This window comes from Zea mays, chromosome 2 (assembly GCF_902167145.1).
Source record: "Zea mays cultivar B73 chromosome 2, Zm-B73-REFERENCE-NAM-5.0, whole genome shotgun sequence".
NCBI classification, from domain to species: Eukaryota; Viridiplantae; Streptophyta; class Magnoliopsida; order Poales; family Poaceae; genus Zea; species Zea mays.
In genome coordinates, this window is record NC_050097.1 from 228981129 (window position 1) to 228996337 (window position 15209).

At 42.0% G+C, this 15209-nt stretch overlaps 1 protein-coding gene across 1 annotated transcript; it reads left to right on the forward strand.

Annotated features, from left to right (window-relative positions):
• The first annotated feature begins 1073 nt into the window (after positions 1-1073).
• Positions 1074-5046, forward strand: LOC100282573 (serine palmitoyltransferase 2). Its single transcript, NM_001369012.1, has 12 exons — positions 1074-1588; positions 1695-1760; positions 2214-2302; positions 2511-2656; positions 2742-2866; positions 2990-3083; positions 3171-3334; positions 3489-3650; positions 3740-3866; positions 3964-4130; positions 4332-4439; positions 4528-5046. The coding sequence occupies exons 1-12, from the start codon at positions 1463-1465 to the stop codon at positions 4618-4620; spliced, it is 1467 nt and encodes a 488-aa protein (NP_001355941.1). The 5' UTR covers positions 1074-1462; the 3' UTR covers positions 4621-5046.
• The last annotated feature ends 10163 nt before the right edge of the window (positions 5047-15209 follow it).

Genomic DNA, 15209 nt, shown 5'->3' on the forward strand with positions numbered 1-15209 from the left:
TTTTTCAAAAAAAACATGAAATAATTTCTCTTAGTACTAGTTTGAAAACCTTATTTTTTCAAGAGATTTTTATTTTTCCAAGAGAAATTAGTTCATTTTATTTTTAAAAAATAGAAATCACTTGAAAAATTAGAGTTCCCAGACTAGACCTCAGAAAAATAAAAATTATTTGAAAAAATAAGATTCACAGATTAGTCCTAAACGTGTTGGCAGCCACCTGACAGCTGACTATATTCGACTTGTTCAACAACACGTACTGTACGTGCATGCGTGTGGCTACATTTTTCACTTGTTTGGAAGTTAACAGAGTCGCATATGGCTGGACATCTTTTAAAGTTAACAGGGTATAGTTCCATGCACGGCGCGTTGATATATTACCATAACTAAGTTGAGAAATACACGCGCATTACTAATTCGCAAACGCGAAGGCACATGCTCGGCATTCAATTAATTAAAATAAACCACGGGATCAAAAACGGGACAATGACTTGTATTTCAACAACCACCGGCCAATGTTTCAATAACTATGCTATCATCTCTTACTACATTGGTCAAGCAACTCAGCATCTTGCAACGTTGAATTTCCTCCTCAATCCAACTTTGGGCCTATTTGTTTTAACTTTTTTTTTATGATGAATTTTTTTGAGAATCTGGCTGTGAAGATAATTTAAGTATAACGAGGATTATATACAGATGAAGACGAAGAATTATATAGGCTTTTATGATCTAGATGGTGACAGTGCCTACTATCACGATGACTCGGTCGATTCTATATTTACATTAATTTTAGATAGTTTTCGTCAAAACGATTATAAAAAAAGGTCGAAAAACTAAGTATTTGGTATTCTACAGCAGCTTCTAATGGTAGCTGAAAAAATCGAAAACGAATAGGGCCAATGTGCTGCCCACTGTTTTTTTTTTCATTCTCCGCTTACAATTATTGTACCCCGGGGTTTGGAGTTTGGGGTTTGGGGGTTCCATTCATGTAGAGGCAAAAAAAAAAAAAACACGCACGAGAAAAACAAAAATATTTACAGATTGGCTCACTCATTGCGTGGCGGTCTGCCTCGTCCCCTTCCTCCCGTTTCTTCCCTTGCCTCCCCCTCCCCGTCGCGCTGTTCAACGTTCAAACCCTTGCAGCTCCCTCTCCCTTGGTCGCGCAGTCGCCATTCACGACCCCGACCCCGACCCCCGTCCCCCTCCCTTAAATCCCACCTCTCCCCGTCTACGCCTCATTCGCTCCAGCTCGCATCCCACAGCCAAGCCAGTTAGCCCGGGAGATCTCCAAGAAACCATCTTGGAATCCGAGAACGCCCAGCATTCTTGGTCGGCCAAGGATTCGAATTCCGACGAACGGCTTCTACGGCCGAAAAAAGTCCGATAATTTCCGCGGGGAGCTCAGGAGGTGTCTCGGTCTCGGGAACCGGAGGAGGAGGCCGTGGGGGATTGACGAGGGGGCAAGATGGTGAGGCTGCCGTACACAACGGCGCTGACCACGCTGTTCAGCTACGGCCTGCTCTTCGCCTTCGGCCAGCTCAGGGATTTCTTCCGCAAGTTCGTCGACTGGTTCAAGGCCAAGAACGTCAAGGTACGCGGGCGGGCCGAATTGCGCCTCTCCCCACACGGATCCGAGAGATTCCATCCCGATTTTTCTTGGTGTTCGTAGGCCTGATTCGGCGTTTGGCTTCGTGCAGGGGTACGCGCCGATCTGCCTGGGCCTGGAGGATTTCTATGTGCGACGCCTGTACTTGCGGATCCAGGTGAGATAAGCACACCCGAATTTATTGATGCATGAAGAAATTCTCTGCATTATATCTTGAAAACAGGCTGTGCAGGTATATGTTTGGAGCGTCCTATGAATGCCATCACTATTAAGAATTCCGGGCAAATTAAAGTGCGCTATATGTTCAAATGATTATACTTTTTTTGTTTATTTATGAGCATTTTTAGATGGAATCTTCCCGATTTTCTATGCTTATTATTCATGCCTTTGAATGTCTCATGCACCTGACACTAGTGAACCGGTAAACCTGCTACGAATGTTATTCTAGGCTAAAATACTATATTCTGAAATACTGTGAGCTGTATGTTACATGTATTCTACTGGTTAAATGTCGGATTCAAGTCTGTTTTGCTAAGCAAGATTGAACCATTCAACTGCTTCATTGTTGATTCTATTGGTTATAACCAATCTGTCTTTTTTGGGTTTACAGGATTGCTTTGGTAGGCCGATCGCAAGTGCGCCAGATTCATGGTTTGATGTTGTTGAGCGGACCTCAAAGGACAATAACAAGACACTACAGTAAGTATTTATTCTATTGTTCTAATTCATGGGAAATAAATTCAGCTTAGCCAATATGACAATAGACTAAATATGTATATGTCTTTCGTTCACTTTTCAAGGTGTAATTTGTAAATGAATGATCATTCATACATAAAAAATATGGCAAGTAATGGAATGAAGCAAGTTTCAGCTGTTGCTAACACACATTATTGATTCATTATTGCAGGCGTACCTCGAATACCACCAGATGCCTCAACTTGGGCTCCTACAACTACCTTGGCTTTGCTGCAGCAGATGAGTATTGCACACCACGTGTTATTGAGTCTCTCAAGAAATACTCAGCAAGTACCTGCAGTGTTCGTGTCGATGGCGGTAGGATACATTCTCAACATGCTTATATGTTTACAAATTTTTAAGAACAAAAACTACTAAACTGATCCCTTTCATATCGTATCAGGTACGACCAAGCTTCACAATGAGCTGGAGGAGTTGGCTGCGCGTTTTGTTGGAAAGCCTGCTGCTATCCTATTTGGCATGGGTTATGTTACAAACTCTGCCATCATTCCATGCCTAATTGGAAAGGTTTGATCAACTGCTTATATGTTATGTATACATTTAACTAAAAATGTGGCTAAACTGAAGTAATCATTATTATATCTAAATTGAGGGAATGATTGTTTATTTTACCTTTTTGCAACATTCCAGGGTGGACTGATAATTAGTGACTCTCTGAATCATAACTCAATTGTTAATGGCGCAAGAGGATCCGGTGCAACTGTTAGGGTTTTCCAGCATAATTGTAAGTTGTTGTGAATTTCAATAATACAGATCAGCATTTGATCTCTCCTGTTCATAATGACTTACCATGGCAAATGTAATCTTACAGCCCCTGCTCATTTGGAAGAGGTCCTGAGAGAGCAGATAGCTGGTGGTCAACCACGGACACACAGGCCATGGAAGAAGATCATTGTCATTGTTGAGGGTATCTATAGCATGGAAGGGGAGCTGTGTAAACTCCCTGAGATTATAGCTGTCGCCAAGAAATACAAGGTCTTGATAATTTTATTGTAATTAAGTTTGGCACATAAATTATTCTTTTTTGCATCTCAGTCCATTGTTAACCTTAACTGAATGCAACAAAGAGGGCTGGCCCTCAGGCCACCCATAACAGTCATATTCATTTACTCCTTGTTCTGTCAAACAGGCCTACACATATCTGGATGAGGCCCATAGCATTGGTGCTGTTGGGCAGTCTGGCCGCGGTGTTTGTGAGCTCCTTGGGGTTGACCCAGCTGATGTAGATATAATGATGGGTACTTTTACCAAGTCTTTTGGATCATGTGGTGGATATATTGCCGCATCAAAGGTGCATACTACTGAAAGTGACTGTATTACACTGTAGCACTTGTAAGATTGCATTGAAGATTTGCTGATTCTTTTCACTATAAATTTCAGGAGATAATTCAGCACCTTAAGCATAGTTGTCCGGCCCATCTGTATGCTACTTCCATGTCGCCACCAGCAGTCCAACAAGTTATTTCTGCTATTAAAGTTATCCTTGGGGAGGATGGCTCCAACAGAGGTACTAAACCAGCTTCTTTAACACTTTTTGCCCTTTTCATTTGCAGCTGTGCTAATGTTCGATTAAATAATTCTTTTTTCCTTGTGATGTACTGAAGGTGCCCAAAAACTTGCTCGCATCCGCGAGAATAGTAATTTCTTTAGGTCAGAGCTCAAGAAGATGGGTTTTGAGGTTCTTGGTGACAATGACTCTCCTGTCATGCCCATAATGCTCTACAATCCGGCTAAGATTCCTGCATTCTCTAGGGAGTGCCTTAGACAAAAGGTTAGTAGTAGAGTTTGTCAGAATATTCTGAAGATCCAAATAGCACTATGCTTTTGGTATACTTTTTTTTTAAAAAAATACTTTGTTTGAGAATTGTGGTGCTAATAGCAATCTGCATATAGTCCATATCCATCACTATTTGCACCCACTGGTTTCGTTCTTCCTATCTGTCATGGTACTTATAAGATACTTATCTTCCAGGTTGCTGTTGTTACTGTTGCGTTTCCTGCGACACCTCTTCTTCTTGCTAGGGCACGCATATGCATTTCTGCTTCACATACTAGGGAGGACCTGATGAAAGCCCTTGATGTGAGTGTTATAAATACTTCATTTTTATTCTAGGAGTCATAAATAGAGCCGAGCTGATGTGTTTCTTGTCTGTGCAACCCACTCTCAGGTTATCAGCAGAGTTGGCGACCTTGTGGGCATCAAATACTTCCCTGCAGAACCACCAAAGATTGCTGGAGCTGATCATGATAAGCTGGAGTAGGAATCAACCCTTAGTTGCCCCATGAGTGATTGAAGTTGTTAGAATCCCTTGGAGTTGTCAACAAATCATTATGGAAAGAAGCACATATTGAGCCATTTCATTTGGATCTTGTCAATACACAAGAGTCCAGGATCCGTCATATTAAGCTGACTACTGTTTGTTGATTGTACAACTATTCTTCCAATTGTGTATAGCTGGTTGAAATTCAGTTGTTCTGTTGTTAATCCATTCCCAATATGTAATACAATTAGAGGCAATATAAACTTCGAGTAGAACATTACTGAGTTTCCCTTGCAGATCACTGACGACTATTGGTCTCTTGCTTTCATGTATTTTTTTACCTTTTGATATGGGATTAGTAGATGTCTCTACACTTTATATGAAGATACGAATTATTTTTTATTCAGTGAATGTTATATGTGACCACTGACAATGTTTTTGGGGAGAAGTAAGACAGTAAGAGTCATATATGATCCTGTCAAAAATATGATTAGTTAATATGATAGCGCTCATCGTCCATCTACTGTGATTGTAGCAGTTGAATGCAAGTAGTATAAGGTTGTCTTCGGCAGCTACTCTATATCATTCTCTATTTTAAATTTTACTCTATAAACAATATTGTCTATAGTGTTGTTGGTCACTTGTTCTTAAATGCTGTGAATCAAGAACAAGACAATGCAATTGTCAAGTATTAAGGACATTCGTCCTTCAAAGCATTATCTCCTCTCAGAGATAATGATCTTCGGACAAAGGTCATAAAGAACGTGTCTTCATCATTTCATAGATGAGTAGGAATACGCGAAGATGACAAATATAATTCAGTGATTCATTCATATTTGTATTTCATAAAACACGCATGAATATTAACAGAATTAATATTACATTGATACCTTTGGCTTGCTCGAAGGTATGGATGCGAGAGTGATTATAATCCAGCGTGAACAGTACGATGTTACTGTTTGTCTATTTATAGGCACGGGACGCAGCCCGGGTAAAATTACATCCATACCCTTGAACATTTGTCTAGAAACAACTGAAGCTAGCAAGGTCTATCTAGTTTTTTCCTTCTTCGCTTGATTTGAGACGAAGTTACTGAGCTTCGGCGTTCTGCGTTGTTGCTTCCTTTTCGAGGTCTTCGTCTTGAGAACCTTTGGTGGAAGTGGAGCGGACTTCTTGCGGCATTTTGCCGAAGGTGTTTATGTCTTAAGAACCTTCGGCGGAGAAGAAGACCCCCAACAGTAGCCCCTTCGCGGTGCTAGATCATTTTTTCGTAACGAGCTCGGTCCGCGAAATATACGAAGGCTTCAGAATGCCGAAGGTCCGAAAAACACATTCCTTGAGCTTGTTATCGAAAAACGATTAAAATATTTCGGTCGCGTGACGCTTGCTACACTGGCTTGGGATGTGTATTGATGCAAGAGGGAAGAGTTGTGGCTTACTCGTCCCGACAGCTGAAGGTTCATGAGAAGAATTATCCAATCCATGACCTAGAGTTAGTAGCAGTGGTTTATGCACTGAAGACATGGAGACATTATCTGTACGGGTAGAAGTGTGATGTTTATAGAGACCACAAGAGTCTGAAGTACATATTCACCCAGTCGGAGCTGAATATGAGACAACGAAGGTGGTTAGAGCTGATTAAAGATTATGAATTGGAAATTCACTACCATCCAGGCAAAACGAACGTGGTAGCAGATGCTTTAAGCAGGAAAACTCAAGTCAATATGATGGTCGCTCATCCGATGCCTTATGAGTTGGCCAAAGAATTTGACAGGTTGAGCCTCGGATTTTTGAATAAAACGCGAGGAGTAACGGTTGAATTAGAACCCACCTTAGAGCGGGAAATCAAAGAAGCACATAAGAATGATGGGAAGATCAATGAAATCCGGCAACTGATTCTAGAAGGAAAAGACAAAGACTTTCGGGAGGATGCAGAAGGTGTGGTATGGTTCAAGGACCGCTTGTGTGTTCCCAATGTCCAGTCCATTCAAGAGTTGATCCTCAAGGAAGCTCATGAGACAGCTTATTCCATACATCCTGGAAGTGAGAAGATGTATCAGGATCTGAAGAAGAAATTCTAGTGGTACAGAATGAAAAGGGAGATCGCAGAGCACATGGCTATATGTGACAGTTGTTAGAGGATCAAAGCAAAGCATCAGAAGCCAGTCGGGTTGTTGCAGCCGTTGCGAATTCCTCGGTGGAAATGGGATGAAATCGGGATGGACTTCATAATCGGGTTGCCTCGCACTCGAGTCAGCTACGATTCCATTTGGGTAGTGGTGGACCGCTTGACCAAGTCAGCCCACTTCATACCTGTCAAGACTAACTACAACAGTGCAATATTGGTGGAGCTGTACATGTCCCGGATCGTTTGTCTTTATGGTGTGCTAAAGAAGATAGTGTCAGACAGAGGAACACAATTCACCTCTCATTTCTGGCAGCAGTTGCATGAAGCTTTGGATACACATTTGAATTTTAGTTCAGCTTATCACCCGCAGGCAGACGGTCAGACTGAAAGAACTAATAAAATCCTTGAAGATATGTTGAGAGCTTGTGCATTGCAAGATCAATCTGGATGGGACAAGAGATTACCTTATGCAGAATTCTCCTATAACAACAGTTACCAGGCTAGCTTGAAGATGTCACCGTTTCAGGCGCTTTATGGGAGGAGTTGTAGAATTTTATTGCATTGGGATCAGCCTGGAGAAACGCAAGTGTTTGGGCCAGACATTTTGCTCGAAGCTGAAGAGAACATCAAGATGGTTCGGGAGAACCTGAAGATAGCGCAATCAAGGCAGCGAAGTTATGCAGACACAAGAAGGAGAGAGCTGAATTTTGAAGTGGGAGATTTTGTCTACCTGAAGGTATCACCTATCAGAGGAGTCAGAAGGTTCGGAGTCAAAGGCAAGCTAGCACCCCGATATGTTGGTCCGTATCAGATTCTCGTGAAGCGTGGAGAAGTGGCCTACTAGCTCAGTTTCCAGAAGATTTGTCAGCAGTGCATGATGTCTTTCATGTGTCTCAGTTGAATAAGTGTCTGTGTGTGCCAGAGGAACAGTTGCCAGTGGAAGGTCTGGAAGTCCAAGAAGACTTGATCTACATAGAGAAGCCAACGCAGATTCTTGAGACTGCACACAGGGTCACCCGGAGGAACACTATCAGAATGTGCAAAGTTAGGTGGGGTCACCACTCTGAGAAAGAAGCAACTTGGGAGTGTGAAGATGATCTGATGGTCAAGTATCCCGAACTCTTTGCTGGCCAACCTTGAATCTCGAGGGCGAAATTCTTTTAAGGGGGATTGGTTTGTAACGCCATAAATTTGGGGGGGGGGGTATAATTTTTCCTTCTCCGATACTCAACAAATTCAGGTGTTGGGGACTTGTTCTCAAATGCTTCGAATTAAGAACAAGGCAACATAAAAAATGTTAAATAATAATGCCCTTCGTTCGCTGAAGCATTATATCCCCATGGATTTAATGAACTTCGAACGAAGGCCACGAACAAGATACTACGAAGGTTATACCTTCGTGGTTAAACATGCATTAATATGAAATAAAATATAAAACACTAGACATTATAGGAAATACAAACTACCTTATTTATATATTTCATAATATAAATTTAAATGTCGAAACATAATATTTGGGTACATTTATACCTTCGTCTCTGATAGAAAATGATTCCAGTGTAATGCGTTAGCGATTACAAGATAGCGTGAACAGTGTCGGGGTACTGTTCACCTATTTATAGGCACAGGGTGCAACCTGCGTAAAATTACATTTAAGTCCTTTACAATTGACTACAATAATGACACAAACATCATGGGTCTTTAAGTCAATCCATCTTTAAGTTGGTTCGGCCCTTCGTCTTAAGATCTATCATTGTGCCGAAGCTCTCTAAATAATAGCTTCGGCGCTTGCTCCTGAGAGGGTCTGCCGAAGGTGTTATCTTTCTTTAGGATCTTCGGCTACGAAGCATACCCCCAACAGTAGCCCCTTCGCGGTGCTAGATCGTTTTTCGCAACGAGCTTGATCCGTGAAAAAGTCTTCTAGGCTTCGGGATGTCGAAGATTCGAAAAACACCTTCCCTGAGCTCGTTGGCGAGAAACGATTAAAATAATCCGCGCTCGAGGTGGCTCCATCTTGCAGTAGTTACGCGTGCCCTGGCGATTCACCCTCTCGAACCCTGTGGCCCACCGTTCAGCGAGTGCGGGTGACTATTTGTTCGGTGCGGGAGACCTTGACGATTCACCTTCTCACCTGCGACACTATATAAACAGACGGGTAGGTGTGAAGTTACCACAGCATTCATTGCTGTTGCACTGTTTTGCTGCCAAAATTTTAGTCATAGCCGAAGCTTAATCATCGTGCTCAGACGAAACCCCGCTTTTGATTCTGCTTCGTCACAAAAGGAAGAGCTTCGGGAGAATCAGAAAAGTCAACAACGAAAAATTTCAAGAAAGTCATAATCAAATGGCTAGAGTTCGCTCCACTGCTAGGGTTGATCGTGAGGGAGATGAGACCGAAGCTGCTGAGACTGTTCCGATTTCTGAAGCCATGAAGCGGTCTGGGCTGGTAACATCGGAGGACGTCCCTGCCGCTGGAGCAGAGCAAGTTGATGTCGAGGAGACCGATTCTGAGGATGATTATAGCAGCATGGTGCCGAGCAAACCCAGCCATCTGGATTTTGGAAAATCCACAATCTCCGAAGGTGACCTACCTAAAATGTTGAAATTGGGCTATTTCAATGAAGAAAAGAAAGAGCTGGTTCGCTTTGGTGGAGAGGAAACTACTCCGAAGCCAGGAAAAGATGAAATATTAGTTTTTAAGAGTTTCTTCAAAGTTGGTTTGAGATTCCCTTTGAATAAGATGATTGTTGATGTGCTGAAGAAGTTTGGGATCTACTTTCATCAGCTAACTCCTAACGCTATCGTTAGGCTTAACGTTTACATTTGGGCTCTCCGAAGCCAAGGGGTGGAACCGTTTGCCGAAGGTTTCTGTCGAGTACATGAGCTACATTACCAAACCAAGGCTAGAAAAGATGGGTTACATGAAAACTTCGGCTGCTACAATTTTGCCTACCGGAAGACTACAAAATTTCCTGTGATCAGCTACCGAAGCAAGTGACCGGCAGGCTGGAAATCGGAATGGTTCTACGTCAAAGTTGACGATGATAAGGAGAAGTTTGTCCAGAGCCCGTTAGAGCTGATCTTCGGAGAGACCAGACCCCAATGTAATATGACACCAGAGGGTCCAACCCAAACTGCACTGGCTGAATTCAGGATTATCGCAGAGCACATTGGCACTAGGGACTTAGTGCAGGAATTTTTGGCTTTCAAAGTATTTCCAACTATGAAAGAGTGGGCCATGCCGAAGCTTGAAGGAAAAAAGGAGGGAGAACTTATCCGCCTGCCCTACCACTACAAATTCAAGAGACATTTCAAAGTACCCTGCCAAGAATGGCTGGATACAATCGAAGTAATGTGCAACGAAATTCTTGGAAATTATTCTAAAAAAGAAGATCGATTGATGACAGCGGCCTTCGGCACCCGTCCGAAACGAAGGCTAAACCGAGTGATGGATGCTATAGGCTTTGAATACCCTGACTACGAGCGACTGGACAAGGGTGCCGAAGGACAAAAAAGAAAAAGTGTGACTAGTGCTTTGAATAAGGACGACGAAGATCAATCAAAGAAGAAGAAACAAGAGTCTGAGGCGAAAACAGTTGCTTCGAAGAAAAGAAAGGCCTCGACTCCGAAGCAAAAATCAATTGATGAAAAAGAAAAAACTTCTGCGACATCCTCTGCTACTGAAATAGAGGAAATCCTAAAGGTAATGACTGAAACTTTGCCTGTCAAACTAAGTCCACTGGGGCTACATCTGACGAAGCTTTTTCAGAAGGAAAAGGAGCCCACAAAAACGAAAGCACCTAGGTGTGAATCATCTAGGCCCCTTTGGTAATGTTTTGGTAATTAATGACAACTACTTATGGACTAACGATTCTTGGAGAAATAAGAATGCAGGGTTGGACCACATAGAACAGGAAATGTTGAAGAGTCATACGCATTGGTTGTGGATCAGATGAAGGCAAAGGTATAATATAGGTTTTACTTTTGCCGGTCTTGAGGAGTTTAGAGAAGATACCTGACCGGATTAGTAGGCTAGATAGCCGTACTATTAAGAGGGGTCAATGACTTAGATCTGTGTAAGACTTAGTGCCTCATAGAGCATCAAGTAGTTGCATTTGCATAAGGACTAACATCGCTTCTCATTTCGTGAGTTAAAAGTTCATTCAAAAGCATGTTTGAGATTTGAGAAGTCTTGGTCGTGCGGACTGTCCGGCCCTTGGGGGCGGACCGTCCGCGATCCTCCAGAGGGTCCGAGGTTTGACCATTTGTGTTGACTCTGTGTTCTTTTGCACTGCGGACCGTCCGGGCCTTAGGGCCGGACCGTCCGCAGTCCTGACCAGAGGAAGGTGGCTTCGGGTCAGTCCCTGAATTATAGGCGGACGGTCCGCCTGTGAGGCGCGGACGGTCCGCATGTGTCTAACTCGTTTTTGGACAGGGACTGTGTGTTTTTATAGATTTGTACTACGGACGGTCCGGGGGACCAGTCCGGACAGTACTGTCTCAGGTCGCGGACGGTCCGGGATTTATAGCCGGACGGTCCGCGTGTGTTAACTCCGTTTGATCCGAGGCTCGGGTGATTGAAATTGCCAGGTCGCGGACGGTCCGGCCTTGAAGGGCGGACTGTCCGGACCCACCTTTTGAGTCTGCTCTGACATGTTTCAACGGTCATTATAGCCGTTATGGTGTACGGCGGACCGTCCGGTCCTAGGGCGCGGACGGTCCGCGTGTGCGCAGAACTGCCCCCTTTTGCACATAACGGTTGGTTTTAGATGGGGAACTATAAATAGAAGGGTAGCTCGTGTGTGAGATCTCCCTTGGCCATTCCTTGCACACATTGAGCTCATTTGTGATCCTCCAACTCACTCTCTCACACTCTTTGCTTGAGATTGCATTCTAGTGAGAGATTGAGGGTTCCTAGTGCATTTGCATCATTTGGTGATTCTTGAGGCACTAGGTGGTACACCGAGCAAGCGTCGTTGGCTTGTTACTCTTGGAGGTTGCCGCCTCCTAGACGGCTCGGGTGATTGTCTCCGTCGAGCTCTCCAAGAAGATTGTGGAGAAGCCGCGGTGTTGATTGTGAGGGGTTCGCGCCTACCTCGCCGGAGCGGCAAAGGTGACATTAGTGGAATCGAGGTATTGAGTGATTTCTTGTCCACTTGGCTCAAAGATCAAGTCGTGTCTTGATAGAGGAGCAAGTGAGAGCTTGAAGTCCACCTCAACGTGGATTAGGGGTGATCGGCAAATCACCGATACCACGGGATAAATTTCGGTGTCTATTCCTTCTAGCATTACTTATTGCCTTGCAATTGATTAGTGTTTTGCTTATTGTTCTTCAAGTATTCAATCTCCGTAGTTGTCTTTCATACATTGTTTACTTATTGACACTAGTAAATGTATTCCTCTTGTTGTATTGATTAAATTTACTTAGTATTTTTGTTTTTAGTCAAAACCGTCTATTCACCCCCCTCTAGCCGGTGTCCTAGATCCTACAAGTGGTATCGGAGCCGAGGACTCCATTGTTGATTTCTTGTTGATGGTAGCAATCTTAAGTTTAAAGGTTTTAGACATGAAAATCTTTATCTTGTTGATTTCTCATCTAATGAGGCAAAGCTCACAACTTGCTTATTTTCAAAAGCTTCACTAGGTTGGTTATGGCATAGAAGACTTGGTCATGTTGGGATGAAGCAACTCAATCGGCTAACCAAGCATGACTTAGTCCGAGGCTTAAAAGATGTGAAGTTTGAAAAGAACAAATTGTGTAGCTCTTGTCAAGCCGGTAAGCAAGTGGCAAACACTCATCCAAATAAAAGTCAAATGTCCACTCATCGACCTTTGGAATTAATTCACATGGATTTATTTGGGCCCACATCTTTTGTAAGTATTGGTGGTAATTCTTATTGTCTTGTGATTGTGGATGACTATTCAAGATTTACTTGGGTTTATTTTCTACGAGACAAATCCAATGTGTTTGAAACATTCAAGTCATTTGCTATATTGGCGCAAAATCAATTTGACTTTGACATCAAAAAGGTTAGAAGTGATAATGGGTCGGAATTCAAAAATGCAAGAATTGATCAATATTGTGATGACAAAGGTATCAAACATGAATTCTCTTCCAAATATACCCCGGAACAAAACGGTATTGTTGAAAGAAAGAATAGAACTCTTATTGATATGGCAAGGTCTATGTTAGCGGAATATAATATATCGGATTCTTATTGGGCCGAGGCAATAAATACCGCTTGTCATTCATCAAATAGACTATATTGTCACAAGCTCTTGAAGAAAACTCCATATGAATTGCTCATTGGTAGAAAGCCAAATATCTCATATTTTAGGGTATTCGGTTGCAAATGTTATATTTTAAGAAAGGGAAGCCGGCTTTCTAAATTTGAGAAGAAATGTGATGAGGGTTTTCTTCTTGGATATTCATCAAATAGTAAGGCTTATAGAGTCTTCAACAAAACTCATGGTATTATTGAGGAAGCATATGATGTTGAATTCGATGAAACAAATGGGTCTCAAGATGAGAGTGAAAATCTCGATGATGTTGGGGGAACTCAATTGATCAATGCAATGAAAACAATGGCCGTTGGTGAAATAAAACCAAAGGAAGATGATGATGAAGATAGTGTGGTTGTCATTCCCTCATCCTCAACTATAAATGAGGAAGATCACCAAAGCCAACAACTCAATGAAACCATGGATACTCATGATCAAGGTACTTCAAGACCTTCGATTCCTCCTAATGCTTCAACAAGCAATTATCAAACGGTATCAAGAATTCATCATTCCATTGTGAAGGATCACCCGGTTGATCAAATTGTGGGTGATATTAGTAAGGGTGTTCAAACTCGCTCTCGCATAGCTTCATTTTGTGAACATTTTTCTTTTGTATCTTGTATGGAACCTAACCGTGTAGATGAAGCTCTACTTGATGTTGATTGGGTGAATGCAATGCATGAAGAATTAAATAACTTTGCTCGAAATGAAGTTTGGGAGCTTGTTGAGAGACCAAAGAACCACAATGTTATTGGTACAAAATGGGTGTTTCGCAATAAGCACAATGAAGATGGTGTGGTAGTAAGAAACAAGGCAAGATTAGTTGCACAAGGATATACTCAAATTGAGGGATTGGATTTTGGGGAGACATTTGCTCCCGTAGCAAGATTAGAAGCAATCCGGATTCTACTTGCTTATGCTTGTGCACACAATATCAAGCTCTACCAAATGGATGTAAAGAGTGCCTTCCTAAATGGTAAGATTAGTGAACTAGTGTATGTTGAACAACCTCCCGGCTTTGAGGACCCCAAAAGACCTAACCATGTGTTCAAGCTTTCTAAAGCTCTCTATGGGCTTAAGCAAGCTCCACGCGCTTGGTATGAAAGGCTTAGGGATTTCTTGCTTTCCAAAGACTTCAAAATTGGGAAGGTTGACACTACTCTATTCACTAAAAGAATTGGCAAAGATTTATTTGTTTGTCAAATCTACGTTGATGATATTATTTTTGGATCTACTAATGAATTATTTTGTGAGGAGTTCGGAAAAATGATGTCAAAAGAATTTGAAATGTCTATGATAGGAGAATTGAGCTTCTTTCTTGGCCTTCAAATCAAACAATTGAAAGATGGAATTTTTATAAGTCAATCAAAATATTTGAAGGACATGCTCAAGAAGTTTGGTTTAGAAAATGCTAAGCCTATCAAGACTCCAATGGCAACAAATGGTCATCTAGACTTAGATGAAGGAGGTACTATAGTTGATCAAAAACTTTATCGTTCAATAATTGGTAGTTTGCTTTATATTACCGCATCTAGGCCCGATGTTATGTTTAGTGTATGCATGTGTGCTCGATTTCAAGCTTCTCCTAGAGAGATTCACTTGAAGGCCGCTAAAAGAATTCTAAGATATTTGAAGTATACTCCCAATATTGGTCTATGGTATCCCAAGGGTGCACAATTTGAATTAATTGGATATTCGGATTCGGACTATGCGGGGTGCAAAGTTGATAGAAAAAGCACCTCCGGTTGTTGTCAATTTCTTGGTAGATCTCTTGTTTCATGGTCTTCTAAGAAACAAAATTCGGTTGCTCTATCTACCGCCGAGGCGGAATATATATCGGCCGGAAATTGTTGTGCTCAACTATTATGGATGAAACAAACCTTATTGGACTATGGAGTTATTTTCAAGAATGTGCCTCTCATGTGTGATAATGAGAGTGTGGTAAAATTGGCTACCAATCCGGTCCAACACTCAAGAACCAAGCATATTGATATCCGACATCACTTCTTAAGAGATCATGTTGGCAAGGGAGATATCTCTATTTATTCCATTGGCACCGATGATCAATTAGCAGACATTTTTACAAAACCTTTGGATGAAACAAGATTTTGTTCTCTAAGAAGTGAGATGAATGTGCTCGATATCTCAAATGTGGCTTAAAGTTGATCACACATGTGTC